This window comes from Mesoplodon bidens, assembly GCF_964165515.1.
Source record: "Mesoplodon bidens genome assembly, chromosome: 5".
NCBI classification, from domain to species: Eukaryota; Metazoa; Chordata; class Mammalia; order Artiodactyla; family Ziphiidae; genus Mesoplodon; species Mesoplodon bidens.
The window spans coordinates 26,328,111-26,351,479 of NC_138161.1; the positions used below are offsets into that span (position 1 = coordinate 26,328,111).

At 38.6% G+C, this 23,369-nt stretch overlaps 1 protein-coding gene across 4 annotated transcripts in view; it reads left to right on the forward strand.

The window, feature by feature from the left end:
- The first annotated feature begins 474 nt into the window (after positions 1-474).
- The window catches only part of LOC308617700 (protein EURL homolog), a 32,206-nt gene continuing 9,311 nt past the window's right edge, over positions 475-23,369 (forward strand). Inside the window, exons 1-3 of one of the 4 annotated variants that reach the window (XM_081234987.1) lie at positions 744-851; positions 1,321-1,426; positions 1,795-1,928. In XM_081234987.1, the coding sequence (XP_081091113.1) occupies positions 1,368-1,426; positions 1,795-1,928 (193 nt within the window). In that variant the 5' untranslated portion in view covers positions 744-851; positions 1,321-1,367. Of the gene's footprint in view, positions 558-743; positions 852-892; positions 1,252-1,320; positions 1,427-1,794; positions 1,929-23,369 lie in introns of those variants that run through there. The other 3 variants (XM_081234989.1, XM_081234988.1, XM_081234986.1) reach the window with 3 other exon arrangements.

Here is a 23,369-nt window from a genome sequence, read left to right on the forward strand (position 1 = left end):
CGTTTCCCTTCTCTGGCTGTTTTGAGGATTACAATAGAAAATGTAAGTGAAAGTGTTACATGAATTATAACCTTAAAAAAATGGTTTAAAATGTCAAGCAAAGTGGGCAAAAAGAGATCAGCTTTTTAAAGAGGCAGGACCTAAAGTAAGAGGTGGGGCTCCGGGATTATCCTCGTGGGCGTGTAAGGAATGAGCCATATTACAGGGGAGGGGCGCCCCATTTCTAAGAGAATCTGTAAAAAATAAGCTTCTGTATTTAAGATTATCCCTAAATTATGAAACTTGAAAACGAACTTTTCCCTCATTAAATACTTCAACTGGCACCTAACTCAAAGATCAATGATACTATTTTGCTTCGGTCCACCGATTTCACACGAAGTTCCACCCACGCATCTCTGGCCCTCTCACCCATCCACTCGTCACTTTTCTGCCCCCGCCCCGGCGGCCCCCGCCCGGGGGCAGTAGTTTCCACTACCCTGAAGGGGGAGGTGGTAACGGACTCCTCTATCTACTTGCCTAGAAGAGGGGGCGTGCGAGGAGCTACCTTCCACAGAACGGTAAGAGACCCCGGCCAAGAGGCGCGGAATCAAGAAAAAATCCGAGTTGAGGCCGCGGCGTCGGTGCAGCAGGGGAGCGGCGGTGCGCGCGGCCGCCGAGCGAGAGCGTGGCTTCGCTATCAGCCGCGCCGTCCCCCATCCCCCCCAGAGCCTCCGAGGGATGGCACCGGCGGGAGGGGGCGGGGCCGGCACACGGCAGCCTTCTCCGCTGCGGCCGCCTGCGCTGCGGCCGGAAACAATAGTGGAGGAGCCTGGGCCGCGCGGATCGGCGGCGGCGGCGCGCGAAGCCGGACGGTAAAGCCCCAGCTCCCCTGCCCCCGACTGCCTGCGCCCCGGTCCCTGCCCCCTCGGTCCCGCCGCCTTCGCACTCTGAGCCCCGCGGCCCCTGGCTCTGTTCCGCGCGGGCTGCCCCGACGGACGGTCGGAGAGAATGACACGGGTCCGCGGCACCCTGAGGGGCAAGCGCGCGCCCCCAACGCCTGGGACCCGGCTCCCAGAGGCGCTGAGTCCAGATGGACCAGCTGCCGTGGCCCTCGAACGCCTTCTTCCGGGGTGGGAGGAAGCCCGGGGCGAGGGGACGCGGCGCTCCCGCCGGCCGGGCTCCGGGACCCCCAGCCTTGCTTGGCCACCCCGCCTCCGGCCGTGCCCGGGCCGCACAGCGGAGCCGCTGCCCGACCTTCCGTGAGGATGCTTTGTAAGCGGCCGGGCCCCCTCCCTAGTGTTCACTTTTCCATGTGCATTCTGTTGCCCCGATCTCGAATAGGAAACCTCGCTACGCCGAGCCAGCGAAACGCATCTGAGGTTCCCTCAATGAAGTTAGCAAAGCAGTGTCCCGAGCAGATCGTTCGTCCTACCTTTAACAGCGTTAAGTAGGTTGACCCCGGTAGCTGAAGAGGTGTCGCTGCTAAGCTCCTTCTACACCTGGTCAGGGGTGGGGGTGGGCTAGAATACCCGAAAACTGCTTTCCGTCAGACCCACTCAACTAAATAAAACACAGGACCGAAAAAGGCGCTTAGGCGTAGTGTCACTTACGGATAGGCTTTAAGTTTTACTAGCTTTGTGTCTTTGCACAATAAAAAGTATAATATTGAAGTACAAGTATGGCAGTGCTTGTTTGATGGGGCTGTTGCATTAGATAATCTGAACAGCATCCTTCTGACTTCCTAGAAGTTCCTAATATTGCCGTTAATGGCAAGTTCTTGAAATTGTGTAACTTTCTTTTTCTGTTTCTTAACAGGGGCACTATGAACGAAGAGGAGCAGTTTGTAAGCATTGATTTGAATGATGACAACATCTGCAGTGTTTGTAAACTGGGAACAGACAAAGAAACACTCTCCTTCTGCCACGTCTGTTTTGAGCTAAATATTGATGGTAAGGACACAGTGTAGATTCATTTTATGGCGTGAACTTTACAGAACTACTTTAAGCTGAACTAGTTACTAGGTAAAACTAAAATTTCTTGAATGATTGTAAACTGTGTCAAGTATGAAATGGAGATCTGTTAAAGATAAGGGTTTCTGGAAATGAAACTGAAGGTAGCACAGCTATGAATTTAAGAAAAACTTTTTTTTTAACTCCCACGGCATTAATCTCAATGTTACTAATATAAAAAAGAGGAATGAGTATTGACTAGTAAACTTTGCTGGTTTGAGAGCTTAAGTTGTCAGATTTTAACACACGTGTGTGTGTGTGTGTGTTGTTTTGTTTTAATATTAAAAAATAACATAACCAAACATTTACATTGATAGGCGAATGTAATTTTATTCTTTTGGCCTACCGTGCTAGAACCTAATTGAGGTGAGCTATAACTTCTTTTTCCCCAGTGCTACCTTATTATCTGCAATACATTTTAAAATTTTTAGATAACCTCTTTTCAATGATCACACACACCTTTAATAATTTTTTTAAACTAAAAAGGCTTTTAAATTTTCTCAGTAGTATCTCTAAGAGTATATGAAAAAGAGTTCTCCAAATACTTAAAAAAAAACCTCTATTAAAGTATTTGGGTTGGTGCACAGTTAATGGGTCTGTGGGTATCAGTAGTTTGTCCCTGAGAAACATGTGGGATATGTTTTCTTAATCTTGATGTTACCATGATAAATTCTGATTTTTTTTTTTAATATTTGAGTCACACTAAAAAAGAATCTTAATATTCTGGCAATAAAAAAGGTTGGCCTGCCATTTGAATTTTGAATTGTAACATTTCAGTAGAGAGATTTTTTTAGATCTTTAGATTAATTTAATAATATTTAAATTTAAATTAAATTAATATTAAGACTTGTTTTTCAGAAATTGTTGTAGGCGCCAAATTAATATATATAGATACTCTGTAGTAAAAGTCAAAATTATAACCATAAGTAGACTACTAAAAACATGTAGAGTTAATTATATGACATTCATTTTCCATTTAAGATCATATTGGTTTTGACAGTTTTGCCATTGTACTCTCAGAACTGTAGTTGCTAAACATGATAATCGATGGAAGATCATGGATTTCCTGTGGGTTGCATAGAACGCATAAAACTTTGGCTTTAGTAAATGTAGCATTATAACTAATTTCAAAGGGGTGACTTAAAAACATGATTCTTCTGTAGCATTTAAATTACCATGTCCTTAATCATGCTAGAGTGAAAGATATAAATGTATGTTCTTTAGAAATAGAGTTGGCCCTATGTATTCTTTTACATTGTAGATTTTAGTTTTAGATGGGCAAAGGCATTAGAAATGACTCAGCCAAACCTGTATTTACATTGAGGAAAACTGACAACCAGGTAGTTGGACTGTTCAAGGTTGCTCTAGCAGTGATGGCTAGCTGTTGTTATGTGCCAGGCATTTTACTAAGCACCTTACATGGATTATCTTTTTCAGCTCAAAATAGCTCTGGGATGGCTACTATTATCCATTTTAAAGTTGATGAAGTCTAACCTTCAAGACCTATAAAATGCACTTTGAAGTTGCTCAGCAATGAATGACAGTGCTGGGCTTTGAAGCCTGCCAATCTAGTTCTAGTATATGTGATTTTAATTCCATTGATCTACTGTCAGTAGTTATTTTAGTTGATAGGGCTAATATTAGAAACCTGTTTTCCTGAGTCCTAATTGCTCTCCTTGATATTCGGTCAGCCAACTTTTCCTTATCAGTGCTTCCTGCTAAATCATTAGTGTTGTTCATGCTGTGATAGGATTTATCTACAGAAATGTAAACTTTCATATTTGCTTTTCTAGCCTGTTTTTAATGCCTTTTAACTGGTTCTTCATCATTGTATAGAGAATATACAAGTATTCCTCAGGTACCATCTTATAAATATTTCATCTCTGATAACATTTATCTCAATATATAAGCTTGTCATAAGCCCTACGTGTTGAAATAAGAGTTGTCTTTAACTTAAAAGACGAAAATAATTCTCAATTTGTATTAGAACTGTTTCCCTATATATTCTGTGTACACTCAAGGTTTTATATTTTTAAATGCTAATTTAATCTTCATAAGAAAAATTATTTTAGAATTTTCTTCTCAGTTTATCTGAAGTCAGTTCCTAGATCTCACAAATACATTTTATATTTACTACAGTGATGAGCTTGTGCATATAACCATTTTAATATCATGAGATTTTTTTCTAAGTATTAGGAATTTTAGGGGAAAAGGAGGGAAATGAGAACCCTGAATTCCTCAAAATTTCGATTTTTATATCAGTATACAGGTTTATTGATTGATTGATTGCAGTACACGGGCCTCTCACTGTTGTGGCCTCTCCCATTGCGGAGCACAGGCTCCAGACACTCAGGCTCAGCGGCCATGGCTCACAGGCCCAGCCGCTCCACGGCATGTGAGATCCTCCTGGACCGGGCACGTTCCCGTGTCTCCTGCATTGGCAGGCGGACTCTCAACCACTGCGCCACCAGGGAAGCCCAGTATACAGGTTTTTAAAAAAATCAATGGAAAAAAGTGATAGTAAAGTAATCACATACCTGAAAAATAACAAAGTCTATTCTTTGTCCATGTCAGTAAACCTTTTAAAATGTTTTTGAAGTTTTCTTTCCCCTACCAAATGCTCAGCACAGTGCCAATTAATAAATAGATAAGTAAGAGGGACTTTAAAAAAATATGACATTTAACTTTACTATTTTTGGTATAACTTTTTTGTAGTATGGTAATGTTGCTGTTACTTGGTTTCTTAGCTTTCTAATTGCTGAGTTTGCTCTAAAGCCTTATATTCTTTTTTCAGCTAAGAGGCTAGATAAAAATTTTCTTGGAATTTCTAGGGTAGTTTTGAGTCCACAGGTTTGTACTAAACAAAAATATTTTACACCTTTTGGATTGTTACTTATGTCAAATCAAAACTGCTCTAATCAAATGTTGCTTATGTCAAATCAAAACTAGTCTAATCAAATTTTTTTTAAATGTGCACATGCATATATTTATAAAATGAAGATGAAAGAAAGAAATAATAAAAGACAGTCTAATCTTGTAGGAGAGATTTCATATTCTGAGCTTGGCTCTAAACTGCCTTTTTTTCCGTGACTTTACAGTACTTAAAAGTAAACGAGTACCTACATTTCATATACTTTCAACCCATAGGTGATATACTATACTTCAAGGACCTAAGAAATGCACTTTAAGGAGATTGATGGGTGGGGGGCACTTATAATTCACCATTAGAATTACTTGTCCACTTCTAGGATTAGGAGATACATGCTTAAACTTCTTAATACTGATGGCCTGTCCTTGACACTAAGATGCTATATGCATGTATGATCAAATACATTAATATGCCTCATGGTTCATGGCGCTAAAATCTCTAAAGTTATTTACCGACTACCATTCCCTAGGCTATTAAGTCTGGGAGGAAGGTAGCCCAGAGTGGTCAGGAGCCAGTAATGAAACTCAACTGTAATATAAGAAAGTCAGAAATGAAACTACAGCTGGGGTATGGGAGAGAGATCCAGGGCTCCAATCTGTTACATCATACTGTCAGTTTTCATTTTGTACCAAAATACTGTGTAAATAATTAGTATTTTTACCTTCCTCTAATAATTGACTTCCTTTCTATTCTCTAGAGAGAAACTTTTTTTTTTTTTTTGCGGTACACGAGCCTCTCACTGTTGTGGCCTCTCCCATTGCGGAGCACAGGCTCCGGACGCGCAGGCTCAGCGGCCATGGCTCATGGGCCCAGCCGTTCCGCGGCATGTGGGATCTTCCAGGACCGGGGCACGAACCCGTGTCCCCTGCATCGGCAGGCGGACTCTCAACCACTGCGCCACCAGGGAAGTCCGAGAGAAACTTTTTTATAAGACAAGATCAATTCCTCTTATGCCAAAGTTTTCAGTGTGAGTTGATCTTGCTAGTTGATTAGTAAGCATTTTTAATACCTACTAGTCCATCTTGGACTGTAAAATCCATCTCAGACTTCATTCTCCTCTAATTTGTTGAACTTCCCAGGAACTTTTCTAGAAACAGACCCTAATGCAGATCCTTAGTAATCTTTCCAGCAAGGAAAGTCTATAGGTGTTTTCTCTTGGTTAAGACACTGGTGAACCCAGTGCTCACTTTTAATCTCATTCTTCCTTGATTCTCTGTGTCTTTGACCAAAACATGGTTCACATGGTCAGTAGTCAGGAAGCAGTTTGAATCTCAATATTAAATCCTGACTTAGCTTGGAACTCAAGATTGATTGTTAACTACTCAAAGCCTGTCAACAGCTCTTCCTTTGACTTGCTTCTGGCACATCAGCATCTTTCCACTTAAGTAAAAGCCCACCACTGTACTTGTGATAAGGAGACTGTATATTGCTAACTCAATCTGGCATTAACCTCTTTCTCTTGTTTCCCATAATGACAGACATCATGCCTTGCTATTAACTAAAAGAGCACTTTTAAATATAAAGCCTAATATGCCTTTTGAACTTTAGCTTGGCTGTCTTTGATATACTTAGAAATACAGATGAAAGGTTAATTTATTTTTTCTTTAACTGCCTTTTAATTCTATTTTAAATAAATCTGAACACCTTTTAAATGGCTCTGATAGTAAAATCTCATTATCTAGACAGGAGTAGAGAAGCATAGAAGTGAAATGTAGGTTTAATTGGTGATAACTTTAAATTATAGAATATTTTTTAAAAATAAAACTAGGCTGACAGCATCTGGTAAAGACTTGTGACTTAACTAACAACCCATATCTGAGGAGCCAGGTTCCAGATTCTTATCCCAGTCCTAATAATGGTGGCCTCTTTTTAGTTACTCCCAACCTTTTCTCCTTTTAACTTTAAGCTTTCTAATTTTAAAGTCTAGGATGAATTTAAAATTGAGATCGTACATGAATTTCAGTTGGAGTGGTACATTCCATTAGGAGTTAGGTCTGGCTGTATGTAACAGAAAATCCAAATAATAATGATGAAACAAAATGGAATGGATATTTATATGTCTCGTATTAAAAGAAGTTGAGTCTGGAGTTGGTATGGTAGCTCCATGATCAGAAAGACTCAAGCTGCTTCTGTTTTTCTAATCCACTTTCCTTAACACATTACTTGCCATCGTCAGTCATCTCATGAGCCAGGGTGGCTGCTAGAACTCCAGCCATTGCTTCCTTATTCTCAGATGGAAAAGAAAGGACATCTGACAAAAGATACATGTTGGCATTCTCTCCTGCATCTAAAAAGGAGCTTTTCCTAAAGTCCCACCTAACCATTTCTTATACATTCCACTGCCCTTTCAAGAGAAGCTGCTCCAAATAAAATCAGTGTTTTCCAAAGAAAGGGTCAAAGGACATTGAGTATGCACCTAGCAAAATCGGCCATAGAGAGGCCTTTCTAGTAATTAAAGGTTACCACATTGAAGACAAACTATTTGAGCTAAAACTAAGACCAACAAGTAATGCTCTGGTGATTCTTCTAACCCAGGAGTTTGAACTGGAAGGGATTTTTACAGAATGAGGCATTGTATTCTGAGCATGGGCATGCAGCCAGATCTCATGTGAACTTGTTGCCAAAAAGCTTATAAGAATTTTCAAGTTTCTGACCCATCTCGGTACATAAAATGTGATGATTAATGCTACTGCTCATTATAGGTAAGTTAGATATTATAAACTTCAGAAAACTACTTCCTGCTTTCTCCCAGCCTCTGTTCATGATGGACTAGCATGGTAATTCCACCTTCCTCATACCTTTACAGGAAAGATTGCTTTTCTGCAGCTGGATACATCTGCTACTGCTCCACTTCTGCTCTAGTGATTGAGCATGTGGGCCTTGGGCTCAGACCTGGCCTTGAATCTTGACCCTGCCACTTACTAGTTGGGTTTTCTTGGCGAGATACCTAAGTTTATTGTGTCACACTGGTTCTCAAATGTTACCAGTAAGAGCAATTTTATATTTTTATTTCTTAATCTTGAAATTATCATGCCAGAATCTAATTCAAAAGGCTGAACTCCAGTTGTTGCCATTTGTTGCAAGAATACTTGGCTGTATAAGCAGTGGGGCTCAGATTTATTTGTTTGCTCTTGATGCTCACAGTGAAGCTGCAGAGTAATTGTAGCACGGTGACTAGGAGCACAGGTTCCTAATTCTGTGCCACTGAGATCCAAAAACTGGTGGCGGCCCTCACCCCAGAGCCTTCCTCTCTGGATTTGAATCCACATTTAGTAGCTGTGGGACCATAGACAAGTTACTTCTGGTTTTGTTATTTTGGGGGGTAGGGGCGGGCACGCCACTCAGCACGCAGGATCTTAGTTCCCTGGCCAGGGATCGACCTGTGCCCCCTTCAGTGGAAACGAGGAGCCCTAACCACTGGACCTCCAGGGAATTCCCACTGTGTGAGTGACTATTCTGTCAGTTCAGCTACAGGTATATGCCCGTGTACGTTTTAACTAGGAAACGATTAATATTTATTTGCTCCTATTTAGTGATACAGTATATGGCTAAAATGCTTGTAGAAGTGACTAGGATGGTTGTACACCCCTACTTTACCAACTGAGTTTTAAGCATAATGGAGCATTTATTGCAGCTAATATTTATAGAGGTCTCTCATCAGGACTAAGAGATAAATAGTAGTATCCTCAATTATATGTGGCAAAATGAAGGTTCTGAGGTCAAATAAAGTTACCCTAAATTCATATAGATAGTAATTGTCACAGAAGGGATTCAGATCAGGTCTCTGGTGTCAGAGCAGTTGTAACCACTGTGAGAAATGGACATTGACCTTTGCCATATTTTAAGTTTTAAATTGCAGACCAGCCCTGCTATGTTGATGGCATTCACTTATTGGTTTTCCTAATGCCTCTGATTAGTCCTGATAATCTTTGTAGTGTCTTTTTTGTTGTTGTTGTTGTTTATGTTGGCATGCTCTGTCCTAGACCTTCCGTCGTCGCTCTGTCTGGGCTGTCATGGCCTTTTATGTGCTGATAAGTAGCAGATCTCCTCCTACCTCTTTCTCCCCACCCCCAAGCTACACATCTATATATGCAACTAGTTTGTAGACATCTTCACTTGTATAGCCCATAAGTACTTCCAACTACATGTCTAAAGTTAAACTATTATTCCTGTACCACGTATATCTCCTTTCAAAATGAATGAGTAAATAAATAAGTGAATTCCCCTCCACCCCTGCGATCAGAAGCGTTGGGGTTGGAAGCGCACTGTAGAAGGTACGGACTTACATGCCTGGTAAAAATGCTTGTGAGGCAGCGCCGCAGGAAAGAACCTGCCTGCCTTGGCGCTTGGAAAGGCGCTTCTCAAAGCGGTCTTCCCTGCCCTGGCACTTCTTCCCGCCCCTGCCACCGCTGTCAGCCCCAACCTGGTTGTCCTCATAGCGCCCTTTCCGTCATGGCACTTGCTATAATTTGTTGCTGTAACTATTTGCTTATGTGTTTGTTTAATGCACCACCCCTCCCCCATTTCTAATTGTGTAAAGACATGGATTAGAGTCTTTTATTTACTAGTATATAATCAGCAGTAGTACAAGGACTGGCAAGAAGTTATGAGTGAATCAGTCTAAAGGAGACTCGAGAGAACCGTCTTTTTTTATATTTTTCCCTTAAACTGGCCCACAGTGAAACTCTTCTGCTATTTTTCTGCCCTTTCACAGAACTGCCTGAGATCTTTCTGGAGTCTCCTAAAAGTTTTACAAATCTTACTAATAGAAGAACTTTGTATCATATCCAAAAGAAAAATGTAGCGAATAATACTAAGAGTGATATCTGGTTATCTTTTTCAATCAGGAAGGTAGAAAACAGACAGTATTTTTCTCCAAACACAGAGCAAGAAGTCTTAAACAGAGCTGTGTTTAGAGCGGGAGTTTCTACATTCATTTACACACGGCGACTCTTGTTATTCAGAACACCTCAGCATAGTGATGTTTGCTCATAATGATGACCCCCAAGGTATTTGATGATCCAGAGTGCTTTTTAAATCAGTAATAATAAAAGTATGTTCTTTAAATCAGTGATTTTAAGTTGAAAACAAAGAAACAATATACAACCCAGAATATCTTATTAATAGAAACATCATAATTATAAATAAAGGATTTGTTAAAATAGATAAAAATGACATTCTGGTTCAAATTCATAATTCATTCCTTCCAATGTGTTGACAAAGATGAAAAGAAATGTTTTATGAGTTATATGGAAACAAATTAAATCTAGATTGAAAATCTTTTAATACTTAGGTCAAAAATATTAATATCTATTCTCAGAAAAGGGATGTACTTTTCATGGTTGAAATAATTTGAATAACTGTTACTAGAGAGCTTATAAAGAGAAATTAGCTGCCCAGAAATAAAGAGTAATTTTTCTGTTGCATGCAAAATAATGCCTGTGAAGAAAGAAGACAAAGATAAGTTTCTGTCTTTACTCTAGAGGAAGTGAAATATTCACTCTCTAGTTGGGAGAAGCTAGTCCAACTGTCAGATACTTAAGGGATTTACACTTTTAGGTAAGTGACTTACGTAAATAATAGGTATTGTTTGTCAGGTATTCTGTGTTACATGCATTATTTCGTTCTTAATACAACTATATGAGCTAGGTGCTAGGTTATCCCAATTTGATGAATGAGGGAAATGGGTAGAGAGTCTGGGAAACTAGTCCAGAATCACACAGCTTGGAAGTCCAAACCTAAGGTATCTGATTCCAAAAAGTCCAAGTGCCTAAATCATTTCTCCTTCCAAAAAAATTACGTGAACTCTTAAGAATCTAGGAGATATTAAGTAAATTTCAGGCAAAGTTACAGATGAATTACACAAATGTGAATGTTCAAGCAAGAAACAAAATTTGGGTCCCAAGAAATGCTTGCTTTTTAAAAGTTACTTCTACCTATGATATTATTTGATTAATACACATTTGGTGGAATATCCAAAAATAGACATTTCTCATGACCTAAGAGAGTAGGATGATGCAATCTCCATATAGATTAGAGTCTAAATAGTCTGTCAAGAAAATGTGGTCTTTTAGAACTCTTGGATTTGATTGATTATTATCAGAGAGGAGGAAAGAACTAGGAAGAAGAGACACACACATGACAGTCTTGCTAGTCCCTGCCTAGAAGGGACAAGGAAGTTGAGCTGCACACTGACATTTGCTACAGAATCATACAGGTGGCAGCTGATGATGAGGCAGTTCTTCTAACACTGCTCTCCATCCTTCCAACCATTCAAGTAATAGAGGCTAACATACTTATCCTGATTAGTCTTCCTCTGAAGAGGGAATAGGGTTCTAAGTAAGTGGAGGCACACAGTGCAAACCACAGTGAAAAGATTAGCACCAATCCTGGAATTGCATGCTATCTTCCTTTAGCTCATCTGCCCCGGTAGTCGCCTGGAACACTTTTCCAGAAAGAGAGAGAAGAAACAGGTGGTAAGACAACATAACTTTATATTTATAAGGCACTGTAGATGTTCAAAGGTGCTTTTACAGCATCTTAAATTTAATCTCCACATTATAAAGGATATTAACATTGTGAATTTCAGATAAGTTGTTACATGCAAAATGTATAAATGATTGAAATCAAAGTGGGTAAGTAACATTGCAGAATTATCAAAATGTTATCAACTGTAGTTAGAGTGGATTTAAATTATTCTAATCCAGTTTGGCACACATTACGATTTAGATAAGGGGAATAAACCCATTAAACACTGAGCCGTGGCTTTATAGTTTGTAATAAAGGGGAACAGTGTTTATTGACAAAAAATTTTAAACTAGTGTATCTATTTCTGTTAGCTTTCTGGCATTACTGTGTCAACTGTATAACAGTAAGGCAAAATAATGGTTTGTGTGTACCCATCAAAATCTGAATCTCAGAGTTAAAGATATGTTCATAGCAATTTTTATACACATTGATTAAGTAAATATTAATTGAGAAACTGCTGTGTGCCAGAAATTGTTCTGGTAGCTAAGGATAAGGCAGTTAACAAAACAAACATAAACTTGTGAAGCTTACATGAGAGGACGGAAAAGACATTAGAATAAGTTATATGGTACATTGGAAGGTGATACAGGATTATTTGCCTTCTATGAAGAATAAATTCATGGAAGGCGATATAGGATTATTTGCCTTTTATGAAGAATAAATTCAATCGCTGATACATTTTTCCATGTATTACCTTATTTAAAATTCACACTTAGTGTTTATTTCCTACATAATGTGGAGATTAAATTTAATAGACAGTAAAAACGCCTTCCAACCTCTAAAGTGTTATACAGATATACTTAAATGACATCTTAATATCTAAAACTCATGATAACTGGTGGAATAATATCTACAATGAATTTAGTGAATGATAATTCCTAGTCTGTTTTGAAAACAGAGTTCACATGTTGAGGTTTGGTGTTATTGGAGGGGAAGTGTTTCAAAATTAACATGAAGTCCTCTTTTATTCATACTTCCATATTTTTATCTTCAAATATTAAAGAGGATCTTTAGTATCTTTAAGTGTTGGGAAAGATTTTAAAGGTGTTGTATTCTTACTACTTCCTCACTAACACCATTCGCAGTATTTGCCCTGAGCACATTTCTGTTACTTAGTATTAAAGTATCTTTCATAATCTTGACCAAATCTCACCAGAATAATTTCAATATATCAACAATCAAGTTTCAATTCAATGTCAATCAACATTTTGGCTATATTTCTACTACAAAGTAGAATAAATACAATATAATAAAATATAATTCCTATATAGTAAATCAGACAGTTCTCCATAAAACTCAGCCTTAGATTACCAGTGTATTTACTAACCAAATGAAATAGCAGTCGTAAGTGTCTGCAGAAAGAAAATATCACAATTCTCGGTAGAGACTAATTATAGAACAATTTCATGCTTCTTACATTCTGTCTCTCTTTTCTACCACCCACTCTTCATTCATTTATCCTCTCCTTCATTTGTTTTATCGTATACTGACACATCATCTTGCCTACCTACAGTTATCTTCTCCGTCGTAACCTGGCAGATTGACCAAAAAGATGATTAGAATGGAAGAAATGCTCATGTCGCCCATGTTTAAAAAAAAGAAAAAAATCAAGGGAAAAAGCTTTCCTCTCTTTCCCTTAAGCCATAGTTCTTGAAAGAGCAGTGTTCATTCATTGTCTCCCTCTGTCTCCCCTCCCAACTTAATCTTCCGTGCCCCTGTAACTGGCATACCTCCTTTGCTTTCACCAGTGACTTCCTAGTTATCAACACAATAAATAGGTTCATGTTCCCGCCGTTTTCAAAATCTGACATTTAACATTTCCCTCTTTTTTGAGACACTCAGCTCCCTGGGTTCTGTGATAAAATATCTCGGGCCTCTTATTTCTGCCCTCTTTTCTTCCTAGGGTCACTGCTTATTACAGGTCCCTGAAATACTAGTGTTTCGTTGAATTCTGTCCTTGTCTTTCTCTTTTTCTCATATCGCACTCATCTATTTCTTTCACTGCATTGGCTTCAGCTGTACCTCTCTAAGCTAATGGAACTCCACAAACATATCACAGGCCAAATCTGTCTTTTAAGCACCAGACTTATCAATATATATCCAACCACCTGCTGGACCTCTCCATTTAGATATTCTACAGCTGTCTTGAATTTAAGTTTCTCAAACTAAATTTCTCTCCTTATTTCCATATACACATGCATTTTTATTTCCTTCATCTTTGGTTCACATGGAATTCCAGGCCCTATACCCCAGAAATTTTGTTTCAGTAGGTCTACAGTTGAGTCTAGGAATTTGCATTTTAATAAGAATCCCAGCTGACTCTTATGCAGGTGGTTTCAGGACCAAACTTTGAAAAACTGCCCTTAGCGAATGAATGGTTTGTTTCTTCAGGACTGTCCATAAAAAGTTGTGTAGATGCAGTGAGGGATTATGGCTGAAATCTTACCTAAGCTCTGCTTTTCAAGCCATGCACCCTGGCAGGGATGGTTTTTCAGTTCTCAGAGGCAAATTGGCCTGTGGCCTTGCGGCAACGCTGTTCCCTCACTGCTTCCCTCCCACCCACCCTCTCCATGCAGTCTGTCCCCGAGTCCTGTTGATTCTCCCCAATCTGTTCCTGACTTTTCATTCCCACTGCTACACCTTTGACCAGGCCTTTATTCCTTCTTACCAATACTGCTTCAAGACCCACTTAATCCGTTTCATAGACTGTATCCCCCTTTCCCCATCACTACCGCACACCCCTAGTTCTCTCTCAGTATCACCAGAGAGGTCTTTAAAATGCAAATCTGAGCATGCTGTTCATTTTCTTAGAACTCTTCGATTCCTTACTATTTTCTTCTGGTTAGGCTGTTAACTCCCTAACATGACACGTAGGACATTTCATGACCAGGTATCTGCTTAACTGGCTACCTTGATCTTTCATTACCCTTCAGAAGGCACTCTACAAGCCAATCATTTGTGCACGCTCTCTTTCCCTTCCTCTCTTTTCCTCCATTTCTTTCTCACTTCCACACTTTTGTTTATCTAGTTCCCTCTGTCTTGAACCATTGACTTCTTCCTCCTAGTATGCAACTGCTTAACTTTTGGAGTACATGCGTTAAATAGAGGTGATGATAAATTACACTGTCGCCTGTGTTCACAGTGCTGCTGCGAGGATCACAGAAAGATGATGAATATCGGAGCTCTTTGGTAAATATAGTATGTGATGCAAATGTTTGTGTTGATTTAAGTTGAAATATAGAAGGGTTTCGTTTTCATCTCATCTGAAAAGATGAAATTCTACTGAAAAGATTACTACGATTTGTTTGTATATCGAACAACTCCTCCATTGCCAAAATAATTCATTGTTTTATGTACATTGAGGAGGTTTGACTTTATCCTGAGTTTACCTTCTTATGATTTGGCTTTCAGTAGATTTTTCTGCTCTAGCTGCCGTAATTTCCTTCATGTAGGAGCTGCCCAACCAATCCTTTCCCCACAGTTTCTTTCAACAGTATGAATTCTGTTCATGTATCAGTGTCTTTTTCCTTCACTCCCTCTGAAGTCTTCCGGGTCTCCAACAAGGATTGCCAGATATAACTATACTGTCGTTATAATCTTACTTTGGGGGGAGGGGGAATTCTTTCATTTGAAGGTTATCCTTTGATAGATACATTGTTAGCCTAAGGAAATTCTCAATTTAAAAAAATATTCAGAATATTGGGATATTTTAGGTATGTGTATCTTTACCATTTCAGTTGTAAATTTTTTTGTTTTACTTAGTTCATTGGAACATACAGTACAAAACCTAATTTGTCTCGGACTAAGGAACACTATTTCCTTTCCCAAACTGAAATGTTTCCTTATGGGCATTTTTTTTAATGCTTTAAATTTTCACTATTGAAAATGAGAAAAGATTTTCTTTCTCCCATAATAAAGTCCTTTTTTTCCATTAAAAAAGCAAACTATGCCTATTACAGAAATATCAAAATACAGGAAGCAAGAAGAATTTTAAAATTATAATCCCACCTATCTACCAATAATCTCTTAATATTTTTGGTATGTTGTTTTTCTAAATTATTTTCTGCAGTAGAGTATGCATGTGTGCGTGGTAAATTGTGTTTAAAAAATGAAATCAGGCTATATATACTATTTATAACCAGTCTTTTAATTTAATATATCAGACACATCTTTTTCGTGTCAATAGGTAAAATTCTACTACGCTGATATTTTTGTAAAAGGTTGCATTGAATTGGAGCATAATTTTTAAAACTTTGTTTCATCATGGAATGATTTTATTGTACACTAGGTCTCCAAACCCTTTGTTCTAATCAAAGTTCTTTTTACTCTAGAATTGCTATGATTCAATTATAATACACAGTCACAATTTTTAAAACTATTTTGCAGTATGATTCATCAGTTATCGCCTTTTTTTACTCTTTAGTTTTTCTAATCAAATGGTGAATTGTAGTGATTGTTTCCCATCAGTCATAATTTTTACCATTTACTACCTATACTAGTAACTGAATTATAAATGCCTTCAAATTCACTTGCTAGTAAATCTCTAATAATAGATATTGCTATAAAGCATTTATATAAGGAATAGTCAACTAGAGTTTCAGGAACAGTGATTCAAATATAAGCAGAGAAGTTGAGATGCAAAACAGATGTTTTATAAATAGCTGCAGGACAGCTTTTCATTTTGTTTTTCTTATTTGTATGAAAATAAATCAGTCAAAACCTTAACTGAGCAGATGGCAGGCAGTTCAGGAGATAAAGGGCAGAGTGCATATGGCTATCACATTTCTTGCTTTTGAACCCATAAATTTTCTTTGTCGTAATGGTTTATCCTTTTTCATCCAGTGTTACTATGAAAGCCTTTTTTCCAGACTGTCTTTTGTTTAGGTAATGTGTATATTTTTAACCTTGCCTATTTTTAGGGAAGTTTTATTTAGGAGAAAAATGGAACAAGTAGAGGGTTACTTGGGTCAACTGGATTATAGACTTAAACTTTTTTATAATTTTTAATTCTTTGTGCCACTTAAAAATTATAGTCTAAATATAATATATTTTAATGTGCTAGAAAAACAATTTTAGCTTTTTATATTCTGTGCTGCTGTGAGCTTAGTATCCTGAATATGGATAGCTTCCATTCATATTTTTTTCCAAGTACCCTTTCACTTCATCAATTACCTATGGACAAGCTGCCCTGTCCAATATGGTAACCTAACCACAATTTGGTTATTTAAATTTAAGTTAATTAAAATCAAAGTTAAAACTTTAGTTCCTCGGTCATACTAGCTACATTTCAAAGGCTCAGTAGCCACATGTAGCTAGTGGCTATCCTATTATATAGCACAGATTGAGAACGTGTCCATCCTCACAGAGAGTTCTATTGGACCTTTCTCGTTAAAACAGGTAGCTAAGTTTGAGAGCAGAATTGAGTGTGGATTGTTATTTTTTTGTACCCTGTTAGTAATAAACAGTTGTTATGTAGGTGTGTTTCCCCAATTTCCCAACCATTATAATGAAAAAGTAAAATTCACTGAGAAAGGTTTTCTTTTTGACAAATCATTTGCAGTTTATACATCCATCAATACAAGAACTCAGTTCTACTGTGGCTACCTTGGTTACTTGAGGTTAAGATTTGTCTTTTAACATCATCTCTCTGAACACTTTGCTGATTGAAATTTGCCCTTATAATTCCTTTATTGGATTAAGCTGCTTTGACCAACTGTATAATCCTCTTAGCACACACAGAAATTTTAAAATGGCATAAACATCTCCTAAGCAGAAATATGCTGTCTAAAGACCACCTGTTGGTATGTCTTTCTCTAAGGCAGTGATTCTCAAAATGTGGAAAAAGCAAGTTGCTGAACCCACCTGTATATCGGCTTAGTACAGTTGCCAGTAATTCCATCTGCTTCCAATGCAGAGATAAGCAATTACCTATTACTTTTAAACACTATGTTGGGTATTTGAATACGGCAGACTGTAAGTGGCATGAGGGGGTGGGGAAAGGAGCACTGTTTATCATAGTACTCACTAAGGCACATAGGACAACTGGTAAAATTTTCCAAGAGGTAGAAGCCTGTCCTATTGTGGGTTTAAGGAAGGAAGTAGGTGCTCCAACTATCCATCCTTGCCTTCCCAGCTTCGGGCTGATCTTCCTTTTGTCAGTGACAGGATAGACAATCTGAGCATCCTCCCACTGCATGTGTGACTAGCACTAGATATAATGGTAATAACTCTTCTTGAATCATGGCTTGGCTGCTGCTTGATCATCAAATGCAGAGTAGCCTGGTCGCTTTGGGTGTCAAAGCATCGTTGGGACAGCCATTATTTACACAGAAGCAATCCAGACCTATGTCATCACAGAGTCTGAGTACCGTATGAGTCAACATGGCTGCGGAGCTTGCTAGGTCACAGGTACCTGCGCACTCACGAAAGGAAGGATAAGGACTGTTTGAATTGGAGAGCCCTTACCCAATTTTCAGGCAAGTAGCTGCTTCTCATTACTGGCCAGTTGCTGTCAGATCTTCTGATTTTGTTTTTAAGAGAAACCAAGAAATTGAAAATTGTAAGTGAATCTTTAAAAAAAAAAAAAAGAAAAAAAAACACTTGTAGGCTAAACTTAACTTGCTGCAGTACGGATCCAGACTTCAGGCTGTGGGTGTGCCACCTCTACTTAGAGAACTTTTCCTCTAGTCCTTTTATCAGAAATGGGAACCTGATCCTCAAAAACAAAGGCATAACAGCTCAGTCCTTTCATTCTTAGTACAACAAAGTTTAGCTCTCCCTCCATCTTTACAGTTAACAGTTACTTAAAGAAGTACATAAACATGGCTTAATATGGGCAACATGTAAACATGCAGGTGCTTGTTCTCCCTTTCCTAGCATCCAAGATAAGATCATCATTAAAAAAAAAAAAAAAACACCTTAACTCTTGGAAAAGTCTTTACTCTGGGCAAAATGTGAGCCTCCATAAAAAAGGTTTTGAAGCAGTACTGCATGAATTGTTGCACAAATATTGGTCATGTCTAAAGGCAGTGTGCTTAAAATTTCTTTACAACCTGTTAACAACCTGGAACTTAAATCATAACTAAATTATCTTGTCTTATTTAAAAATTAAGAAAGAACACACAAACCCACCATTTGGAAAACTAATACTGCCAGTTCTCTAATTCTGGTTCTTTTAAGTTTGTAGTAAAAGTCGAAGTGCTTACTCCCTTAGAGCTTTCCAGTCTCCTACTGATATGGTAACATGTATTACAGCTTTACATCCAACTATTGCTTGTATTATATTTGCTCTACCTATGGCGTACCAAGTTATATGAAGCCAGTCCTTTGAGAAATGAAATACAGTAGTCAAATTCAGAAGGAATTTGACAGAGAGTAATACTCTGTGACAGAGAGTATACATGCATAAGGCAGTCAGATGATATGATATTTGAGAAAGTGTGAAATAAAAGGCATGTAGCATCGGTGTAGTCGGCTGAGAGATGGTACTGTTTGACAGGACCAGCTAGGGAACCATCAGGGAAAGACTGCATAATAACCACCAAGTCATAAATAAGATCTTCTTCAAGAGGCTGGGGGTAAAAGCAGAAGGTAATGGGACATGTCATAGAACTCTTAAGTGTTTTGGGTTTTGTGGCTATTTTTTGGTGCCATTGAGAGTATCATCCTGTGAGGAAAAATTATGTTACTACAATAGGCATGTTAAATATATGCATGGAAATATCTTTATTTTAAAAGGGTGACAGTGATAGGTAGACAGGAAGATCTACATTTGAGTGGCTCTTGCTCTTTTATGAGTTTAACCGAGTTTTCTTAAAGCAAATTGATCCTAAAGAGGAATTTAAAGAATAAAAATGGGGATAGCATGCCAGATGGGTTAGTGGGAGGGTTTTCAAAGTATGTGAGAATGGTGTAACAAAATCAGAAATGAAAGTGGGAAGATTTTAAAAAGAAAACTATTGAATAGAAACAGCTTAACTTTTTAAAATACCACTGTTCATACAGACATGTACTGCCTAGGGGCTTCCCTGGTGGCACAGTGGTTAAGAATCCGCCTGCCAATGCAGGGGACACGGGTTCGAGCCCTGGTACAGGAAGATCCCACATTCTGCGGAGCAACTAAGCCAGTGCGCCACAACTACTGAGCCTGCGTTCTAGAGCCCATGAGCCACAACTACTGAGCCCGTGTGCCACAACTACTGGAGCCCACGTGCCTAGAGCCTGTGCTCGGCAACAAGAGAAGCCACCGCAATGAGAAGACTTCGCACCGCAACGAAGAGAAGCCCCCGCTCGCCGCAACTAGAGAAAGCCCGCGCGCGGCAACAAAGACCCAACGCAGCCAAAAATAAATAAATAAATAAATAAGAAATGTACTGCCTATATAAATTTCTAAACAGCCTCTATCCAGAAGAAACTAGTACATACTTTTAAAAAAATATTAGCAATTATAGTTTCCAAGTAAGGTCTTGGTTCTCTAATAATCATGAACTCAAGACACAGTTACATGGACATCTTTGTGATACGTTTTAAAGATTTTATGATAAGTTAAGGTGTCAATTATATTGGCCCTCAGAATTTTTATTAGTAAGGAAGTTTTAGTGCAATTTTTGTTGAACTGGTTTGGAAATTACTTATAACTCAGTTTCTCAAAAGTATCAACTTATTTAATTGCATTTAGATTCATTCCCTTTCAAAAGCTGCTGAAGAAATGTGCTCAGAGCTGTTTACACTTGTAAATGCAATTAAAATTGTAAAGTCAGTTGGGAAACTCACTGGGATCTCTGATAATAGCAGTGGTTGTTTCTCTTATATTTGAACTGATAAAGTGGAAAAAACAAAATCACTTCAGGAGTTTATACAATGACACCTATATTGCTGATACAAATTAAGTGGGCTACTCACATTCTTTTCTAGATTAAAAAGTAATTTGTTAAAGTATACGAAGTAGTCCGTGTATTAAATTTTTTGTTTCTTCTGCTACTGCATGGGATATTTTAAACTATGTATAAGACAAACATTTTCAAATTGAACCTTAAAACTGATTCAAGTTTTAAATTTTTAGTGAGCTAAAGAAGTTACAGGTAAAGATCTGGATGAATGAGCTACAGTTTACATAAAATAGCCTTCTTGTATATTCACTGTATGTACATTTCTAATGAAAATATGTAATTGAGTAGAAGTTCCTGATTTTGTATGGCAGATTGAATGATGCCACAGGAATGCCATTTCTTATCAGTGCCACTCATTAGTTCTTGGGACTAATGGCACGTTAAACTATAAACATAGGAGTAACTTCACTGGAAGATGCCTTTAATTAGTTTCTGAGAGCCTGGCCTAATTGCACATCCTAGTTACCTTGCTAGGATGGGCAAAACTTCATGGCAGTAGACCTCAAATAATAACTGGTAGTAAGTTTGAGGTTTGTTCTTTAATATAATTTTAATTTTCCTTTATTCATTTAATTTTCCTTGAGTATTCGCGATGTGCCAGGCACTATGACAATAAGGATGCATATAAAACAGATGGTCCCCTTTCTCACAGAACTTACCTTCTAGCAGGGGATAAAGGCCAGTGAAGAAGCAACTGTACAGTCTGGTGTGATTAACTCAGATGTTACTGGTTAGAAAAGGCTTCTTTAAGAGGAAGTGAGAACTAGACGGGATGGTGAGGAAGACCCAGATAATGTAGTGGGAGTAGTAATGGAGTGAAGGAGGGTTGAATATGCTGTACTGCTAGACTTTAGGGGGGAAAAATCTGTTAAGATGGACAGTAACACATCTGGGATGGGGGTGCAGGAGGACACCCAGGTTTCTTCCTTGAGCAGGTGGTGTGGTACCAGACTCAGGAAGAGGATTGGGTTTGGGTGGTAAAAATGGAGGAAGAGGAGTGTCATTTAGGCAGGGTGAGTTTCAGAAGCCTATGGGACATCTAAGTAGAAATATTTCCCACATTCAGAACTCTTCCTGACATGACTTTTTTTATGTCTTTTATAGGGGATTTTTCACCTGAGTGTCTGAATCGGAAATTTATTTTACATTTATGTATTTGCACAGTAAATTGAATATTGTAGTTCTCTGACTTGCTGTTTATCTCAGCAGATTACCAATATGCATATAATCATGTGCTTACTGGGCTCCAAGCATTCATTTAGGGATTTAAGTAAAAGTTAAAAAAATTATTTCTGGAGGACAAAAAGTTATATTACATGAATTACTAAGAAGCAACGTTGGGTAAAAATATCTTTAAAAGCCCACATTGGGCTTCCCTGGTGGCGCAGTGGTTGAGAGTCCGCCTGCTGATGCAGGGGACACGGGTTCGTGCCCCGTCTGGGAAGATCCCACATGCCGCGGAGTGGCTGGGCCCGTGAGCCATGGCCACTGAGCCTGGGCATCCGGAGCCTGTGCTCCGCAACGGGAGAGGCCACAACAGTGAGAGGCCCGCGTACCGCAAAAAAAAAAAAAAAAAAGCCCACATTATTCTTCAAATAAACATCTATTATACTGATTTGTTGTTGAAGCTGTGGGGTACATCAGGAAATTTGTTGTTTCATATAATTTTTTATCTTTTTTTAATACAATTTCTGAACATTCCAAATAAAATTTTAAAAACCCAAAAAAAACAAGGGCTTCCCTGGTGGCGCAGTGGTTGAGAGTCCACCTGCCAATGCAGGGGATACGGGTTCGTGCCCCGGTCCGGGAAGATCCCACATGCCACCGAGCGGCTGGGTCCGTGAGCCATGGCCGCTGAGCCTGCGTGTCCGGAGCCTGTGCTCCGCAACGGGAGAGCCCACAACAGTGAGAGGCCCGCGTACCACCAAAAAAAAAAAAAAAAAAAACACAAAAACACAAAATATAACAGCAAAAAATAATGCCTTTCTGTAGCCTAGTTTAGAACCCTTTTTATATGCTGAAGGATTTCCTTTCATACATAGTAAAGGAAAAACAATTTACAGTGTTTAGATTCAGCTAAAGCATTGCTACATGATTAGTGCTGCGGCGGTGGACCGAGTGAGAATGAGACTGTTTACTGTTTCAGGGATTGGCTAGCCGTCTGCCTCATCTTAGGGCAGTGAGCCCTAAGAGAGTTTATAAAGAGTAAGGAAGCTCTTTAATGAGTCCTCCAAAGTTAGTAAAGTAAGCAAGCTATCAGGTTCTCTCTGCCTAGCAGTAAGTATTAGAATCAAACAGCAGAATGGAGGTATTTCTTATGTTGTCTATAATTGATACTAACTACCTTTTTGTCTTACTTATGATATGAAACATGCATAATAACAATACTTTTAATATTTTTATTCTAATCAAGGTTTGTGAACTTCCTTTTTATGTTAATTTACCAGGTTTTAAAATACAGCTGTGAGGTTTTGTGCTTAAATATTTTAATTCTGCTGGAAATTTGACCCAACCAGACAATAACTGGTAAAAAATGTATACACACACAGTTGCAGTACAGGTACCAAAGGGGTAAATAAAACGTGTATGAAATTCTGTTTAAATTCAGTTTTTACACTCAGTGGAAGAAACAAGGCTGAGATAGTTGAGTTTACCTGGTGAGAGTCGTTGGCTCTCGTCTGCTTAGACTGTTAGTGTTTAGGAGGTGTGCCCCATAGCTTACTTGTGAGGGAACTGACAGCCCAGTTAGCACTGGTTTTGGCAGTCTTAGCAGGACCCACCATTGGCTGATGTTATGTCATTTTGGAACAAATTAGTATTTGCAAGCACTTTTATACCTGATTTAATGCCATTAAAGCACAAATACTTCATTATCTTAGTATTTGCCAGCGTTTGCAGTTCAGTTAATAAACTTGTTACAACTTCAATTTTTAAAACAAGGGGTGAATACAGAATGTAATTTTTTCTGACGAAATCAGCTAAAACTTTTTTTTTTTAACCTAGCACCTGAGTGGCTCTCCACTTACTCTGTTTTCA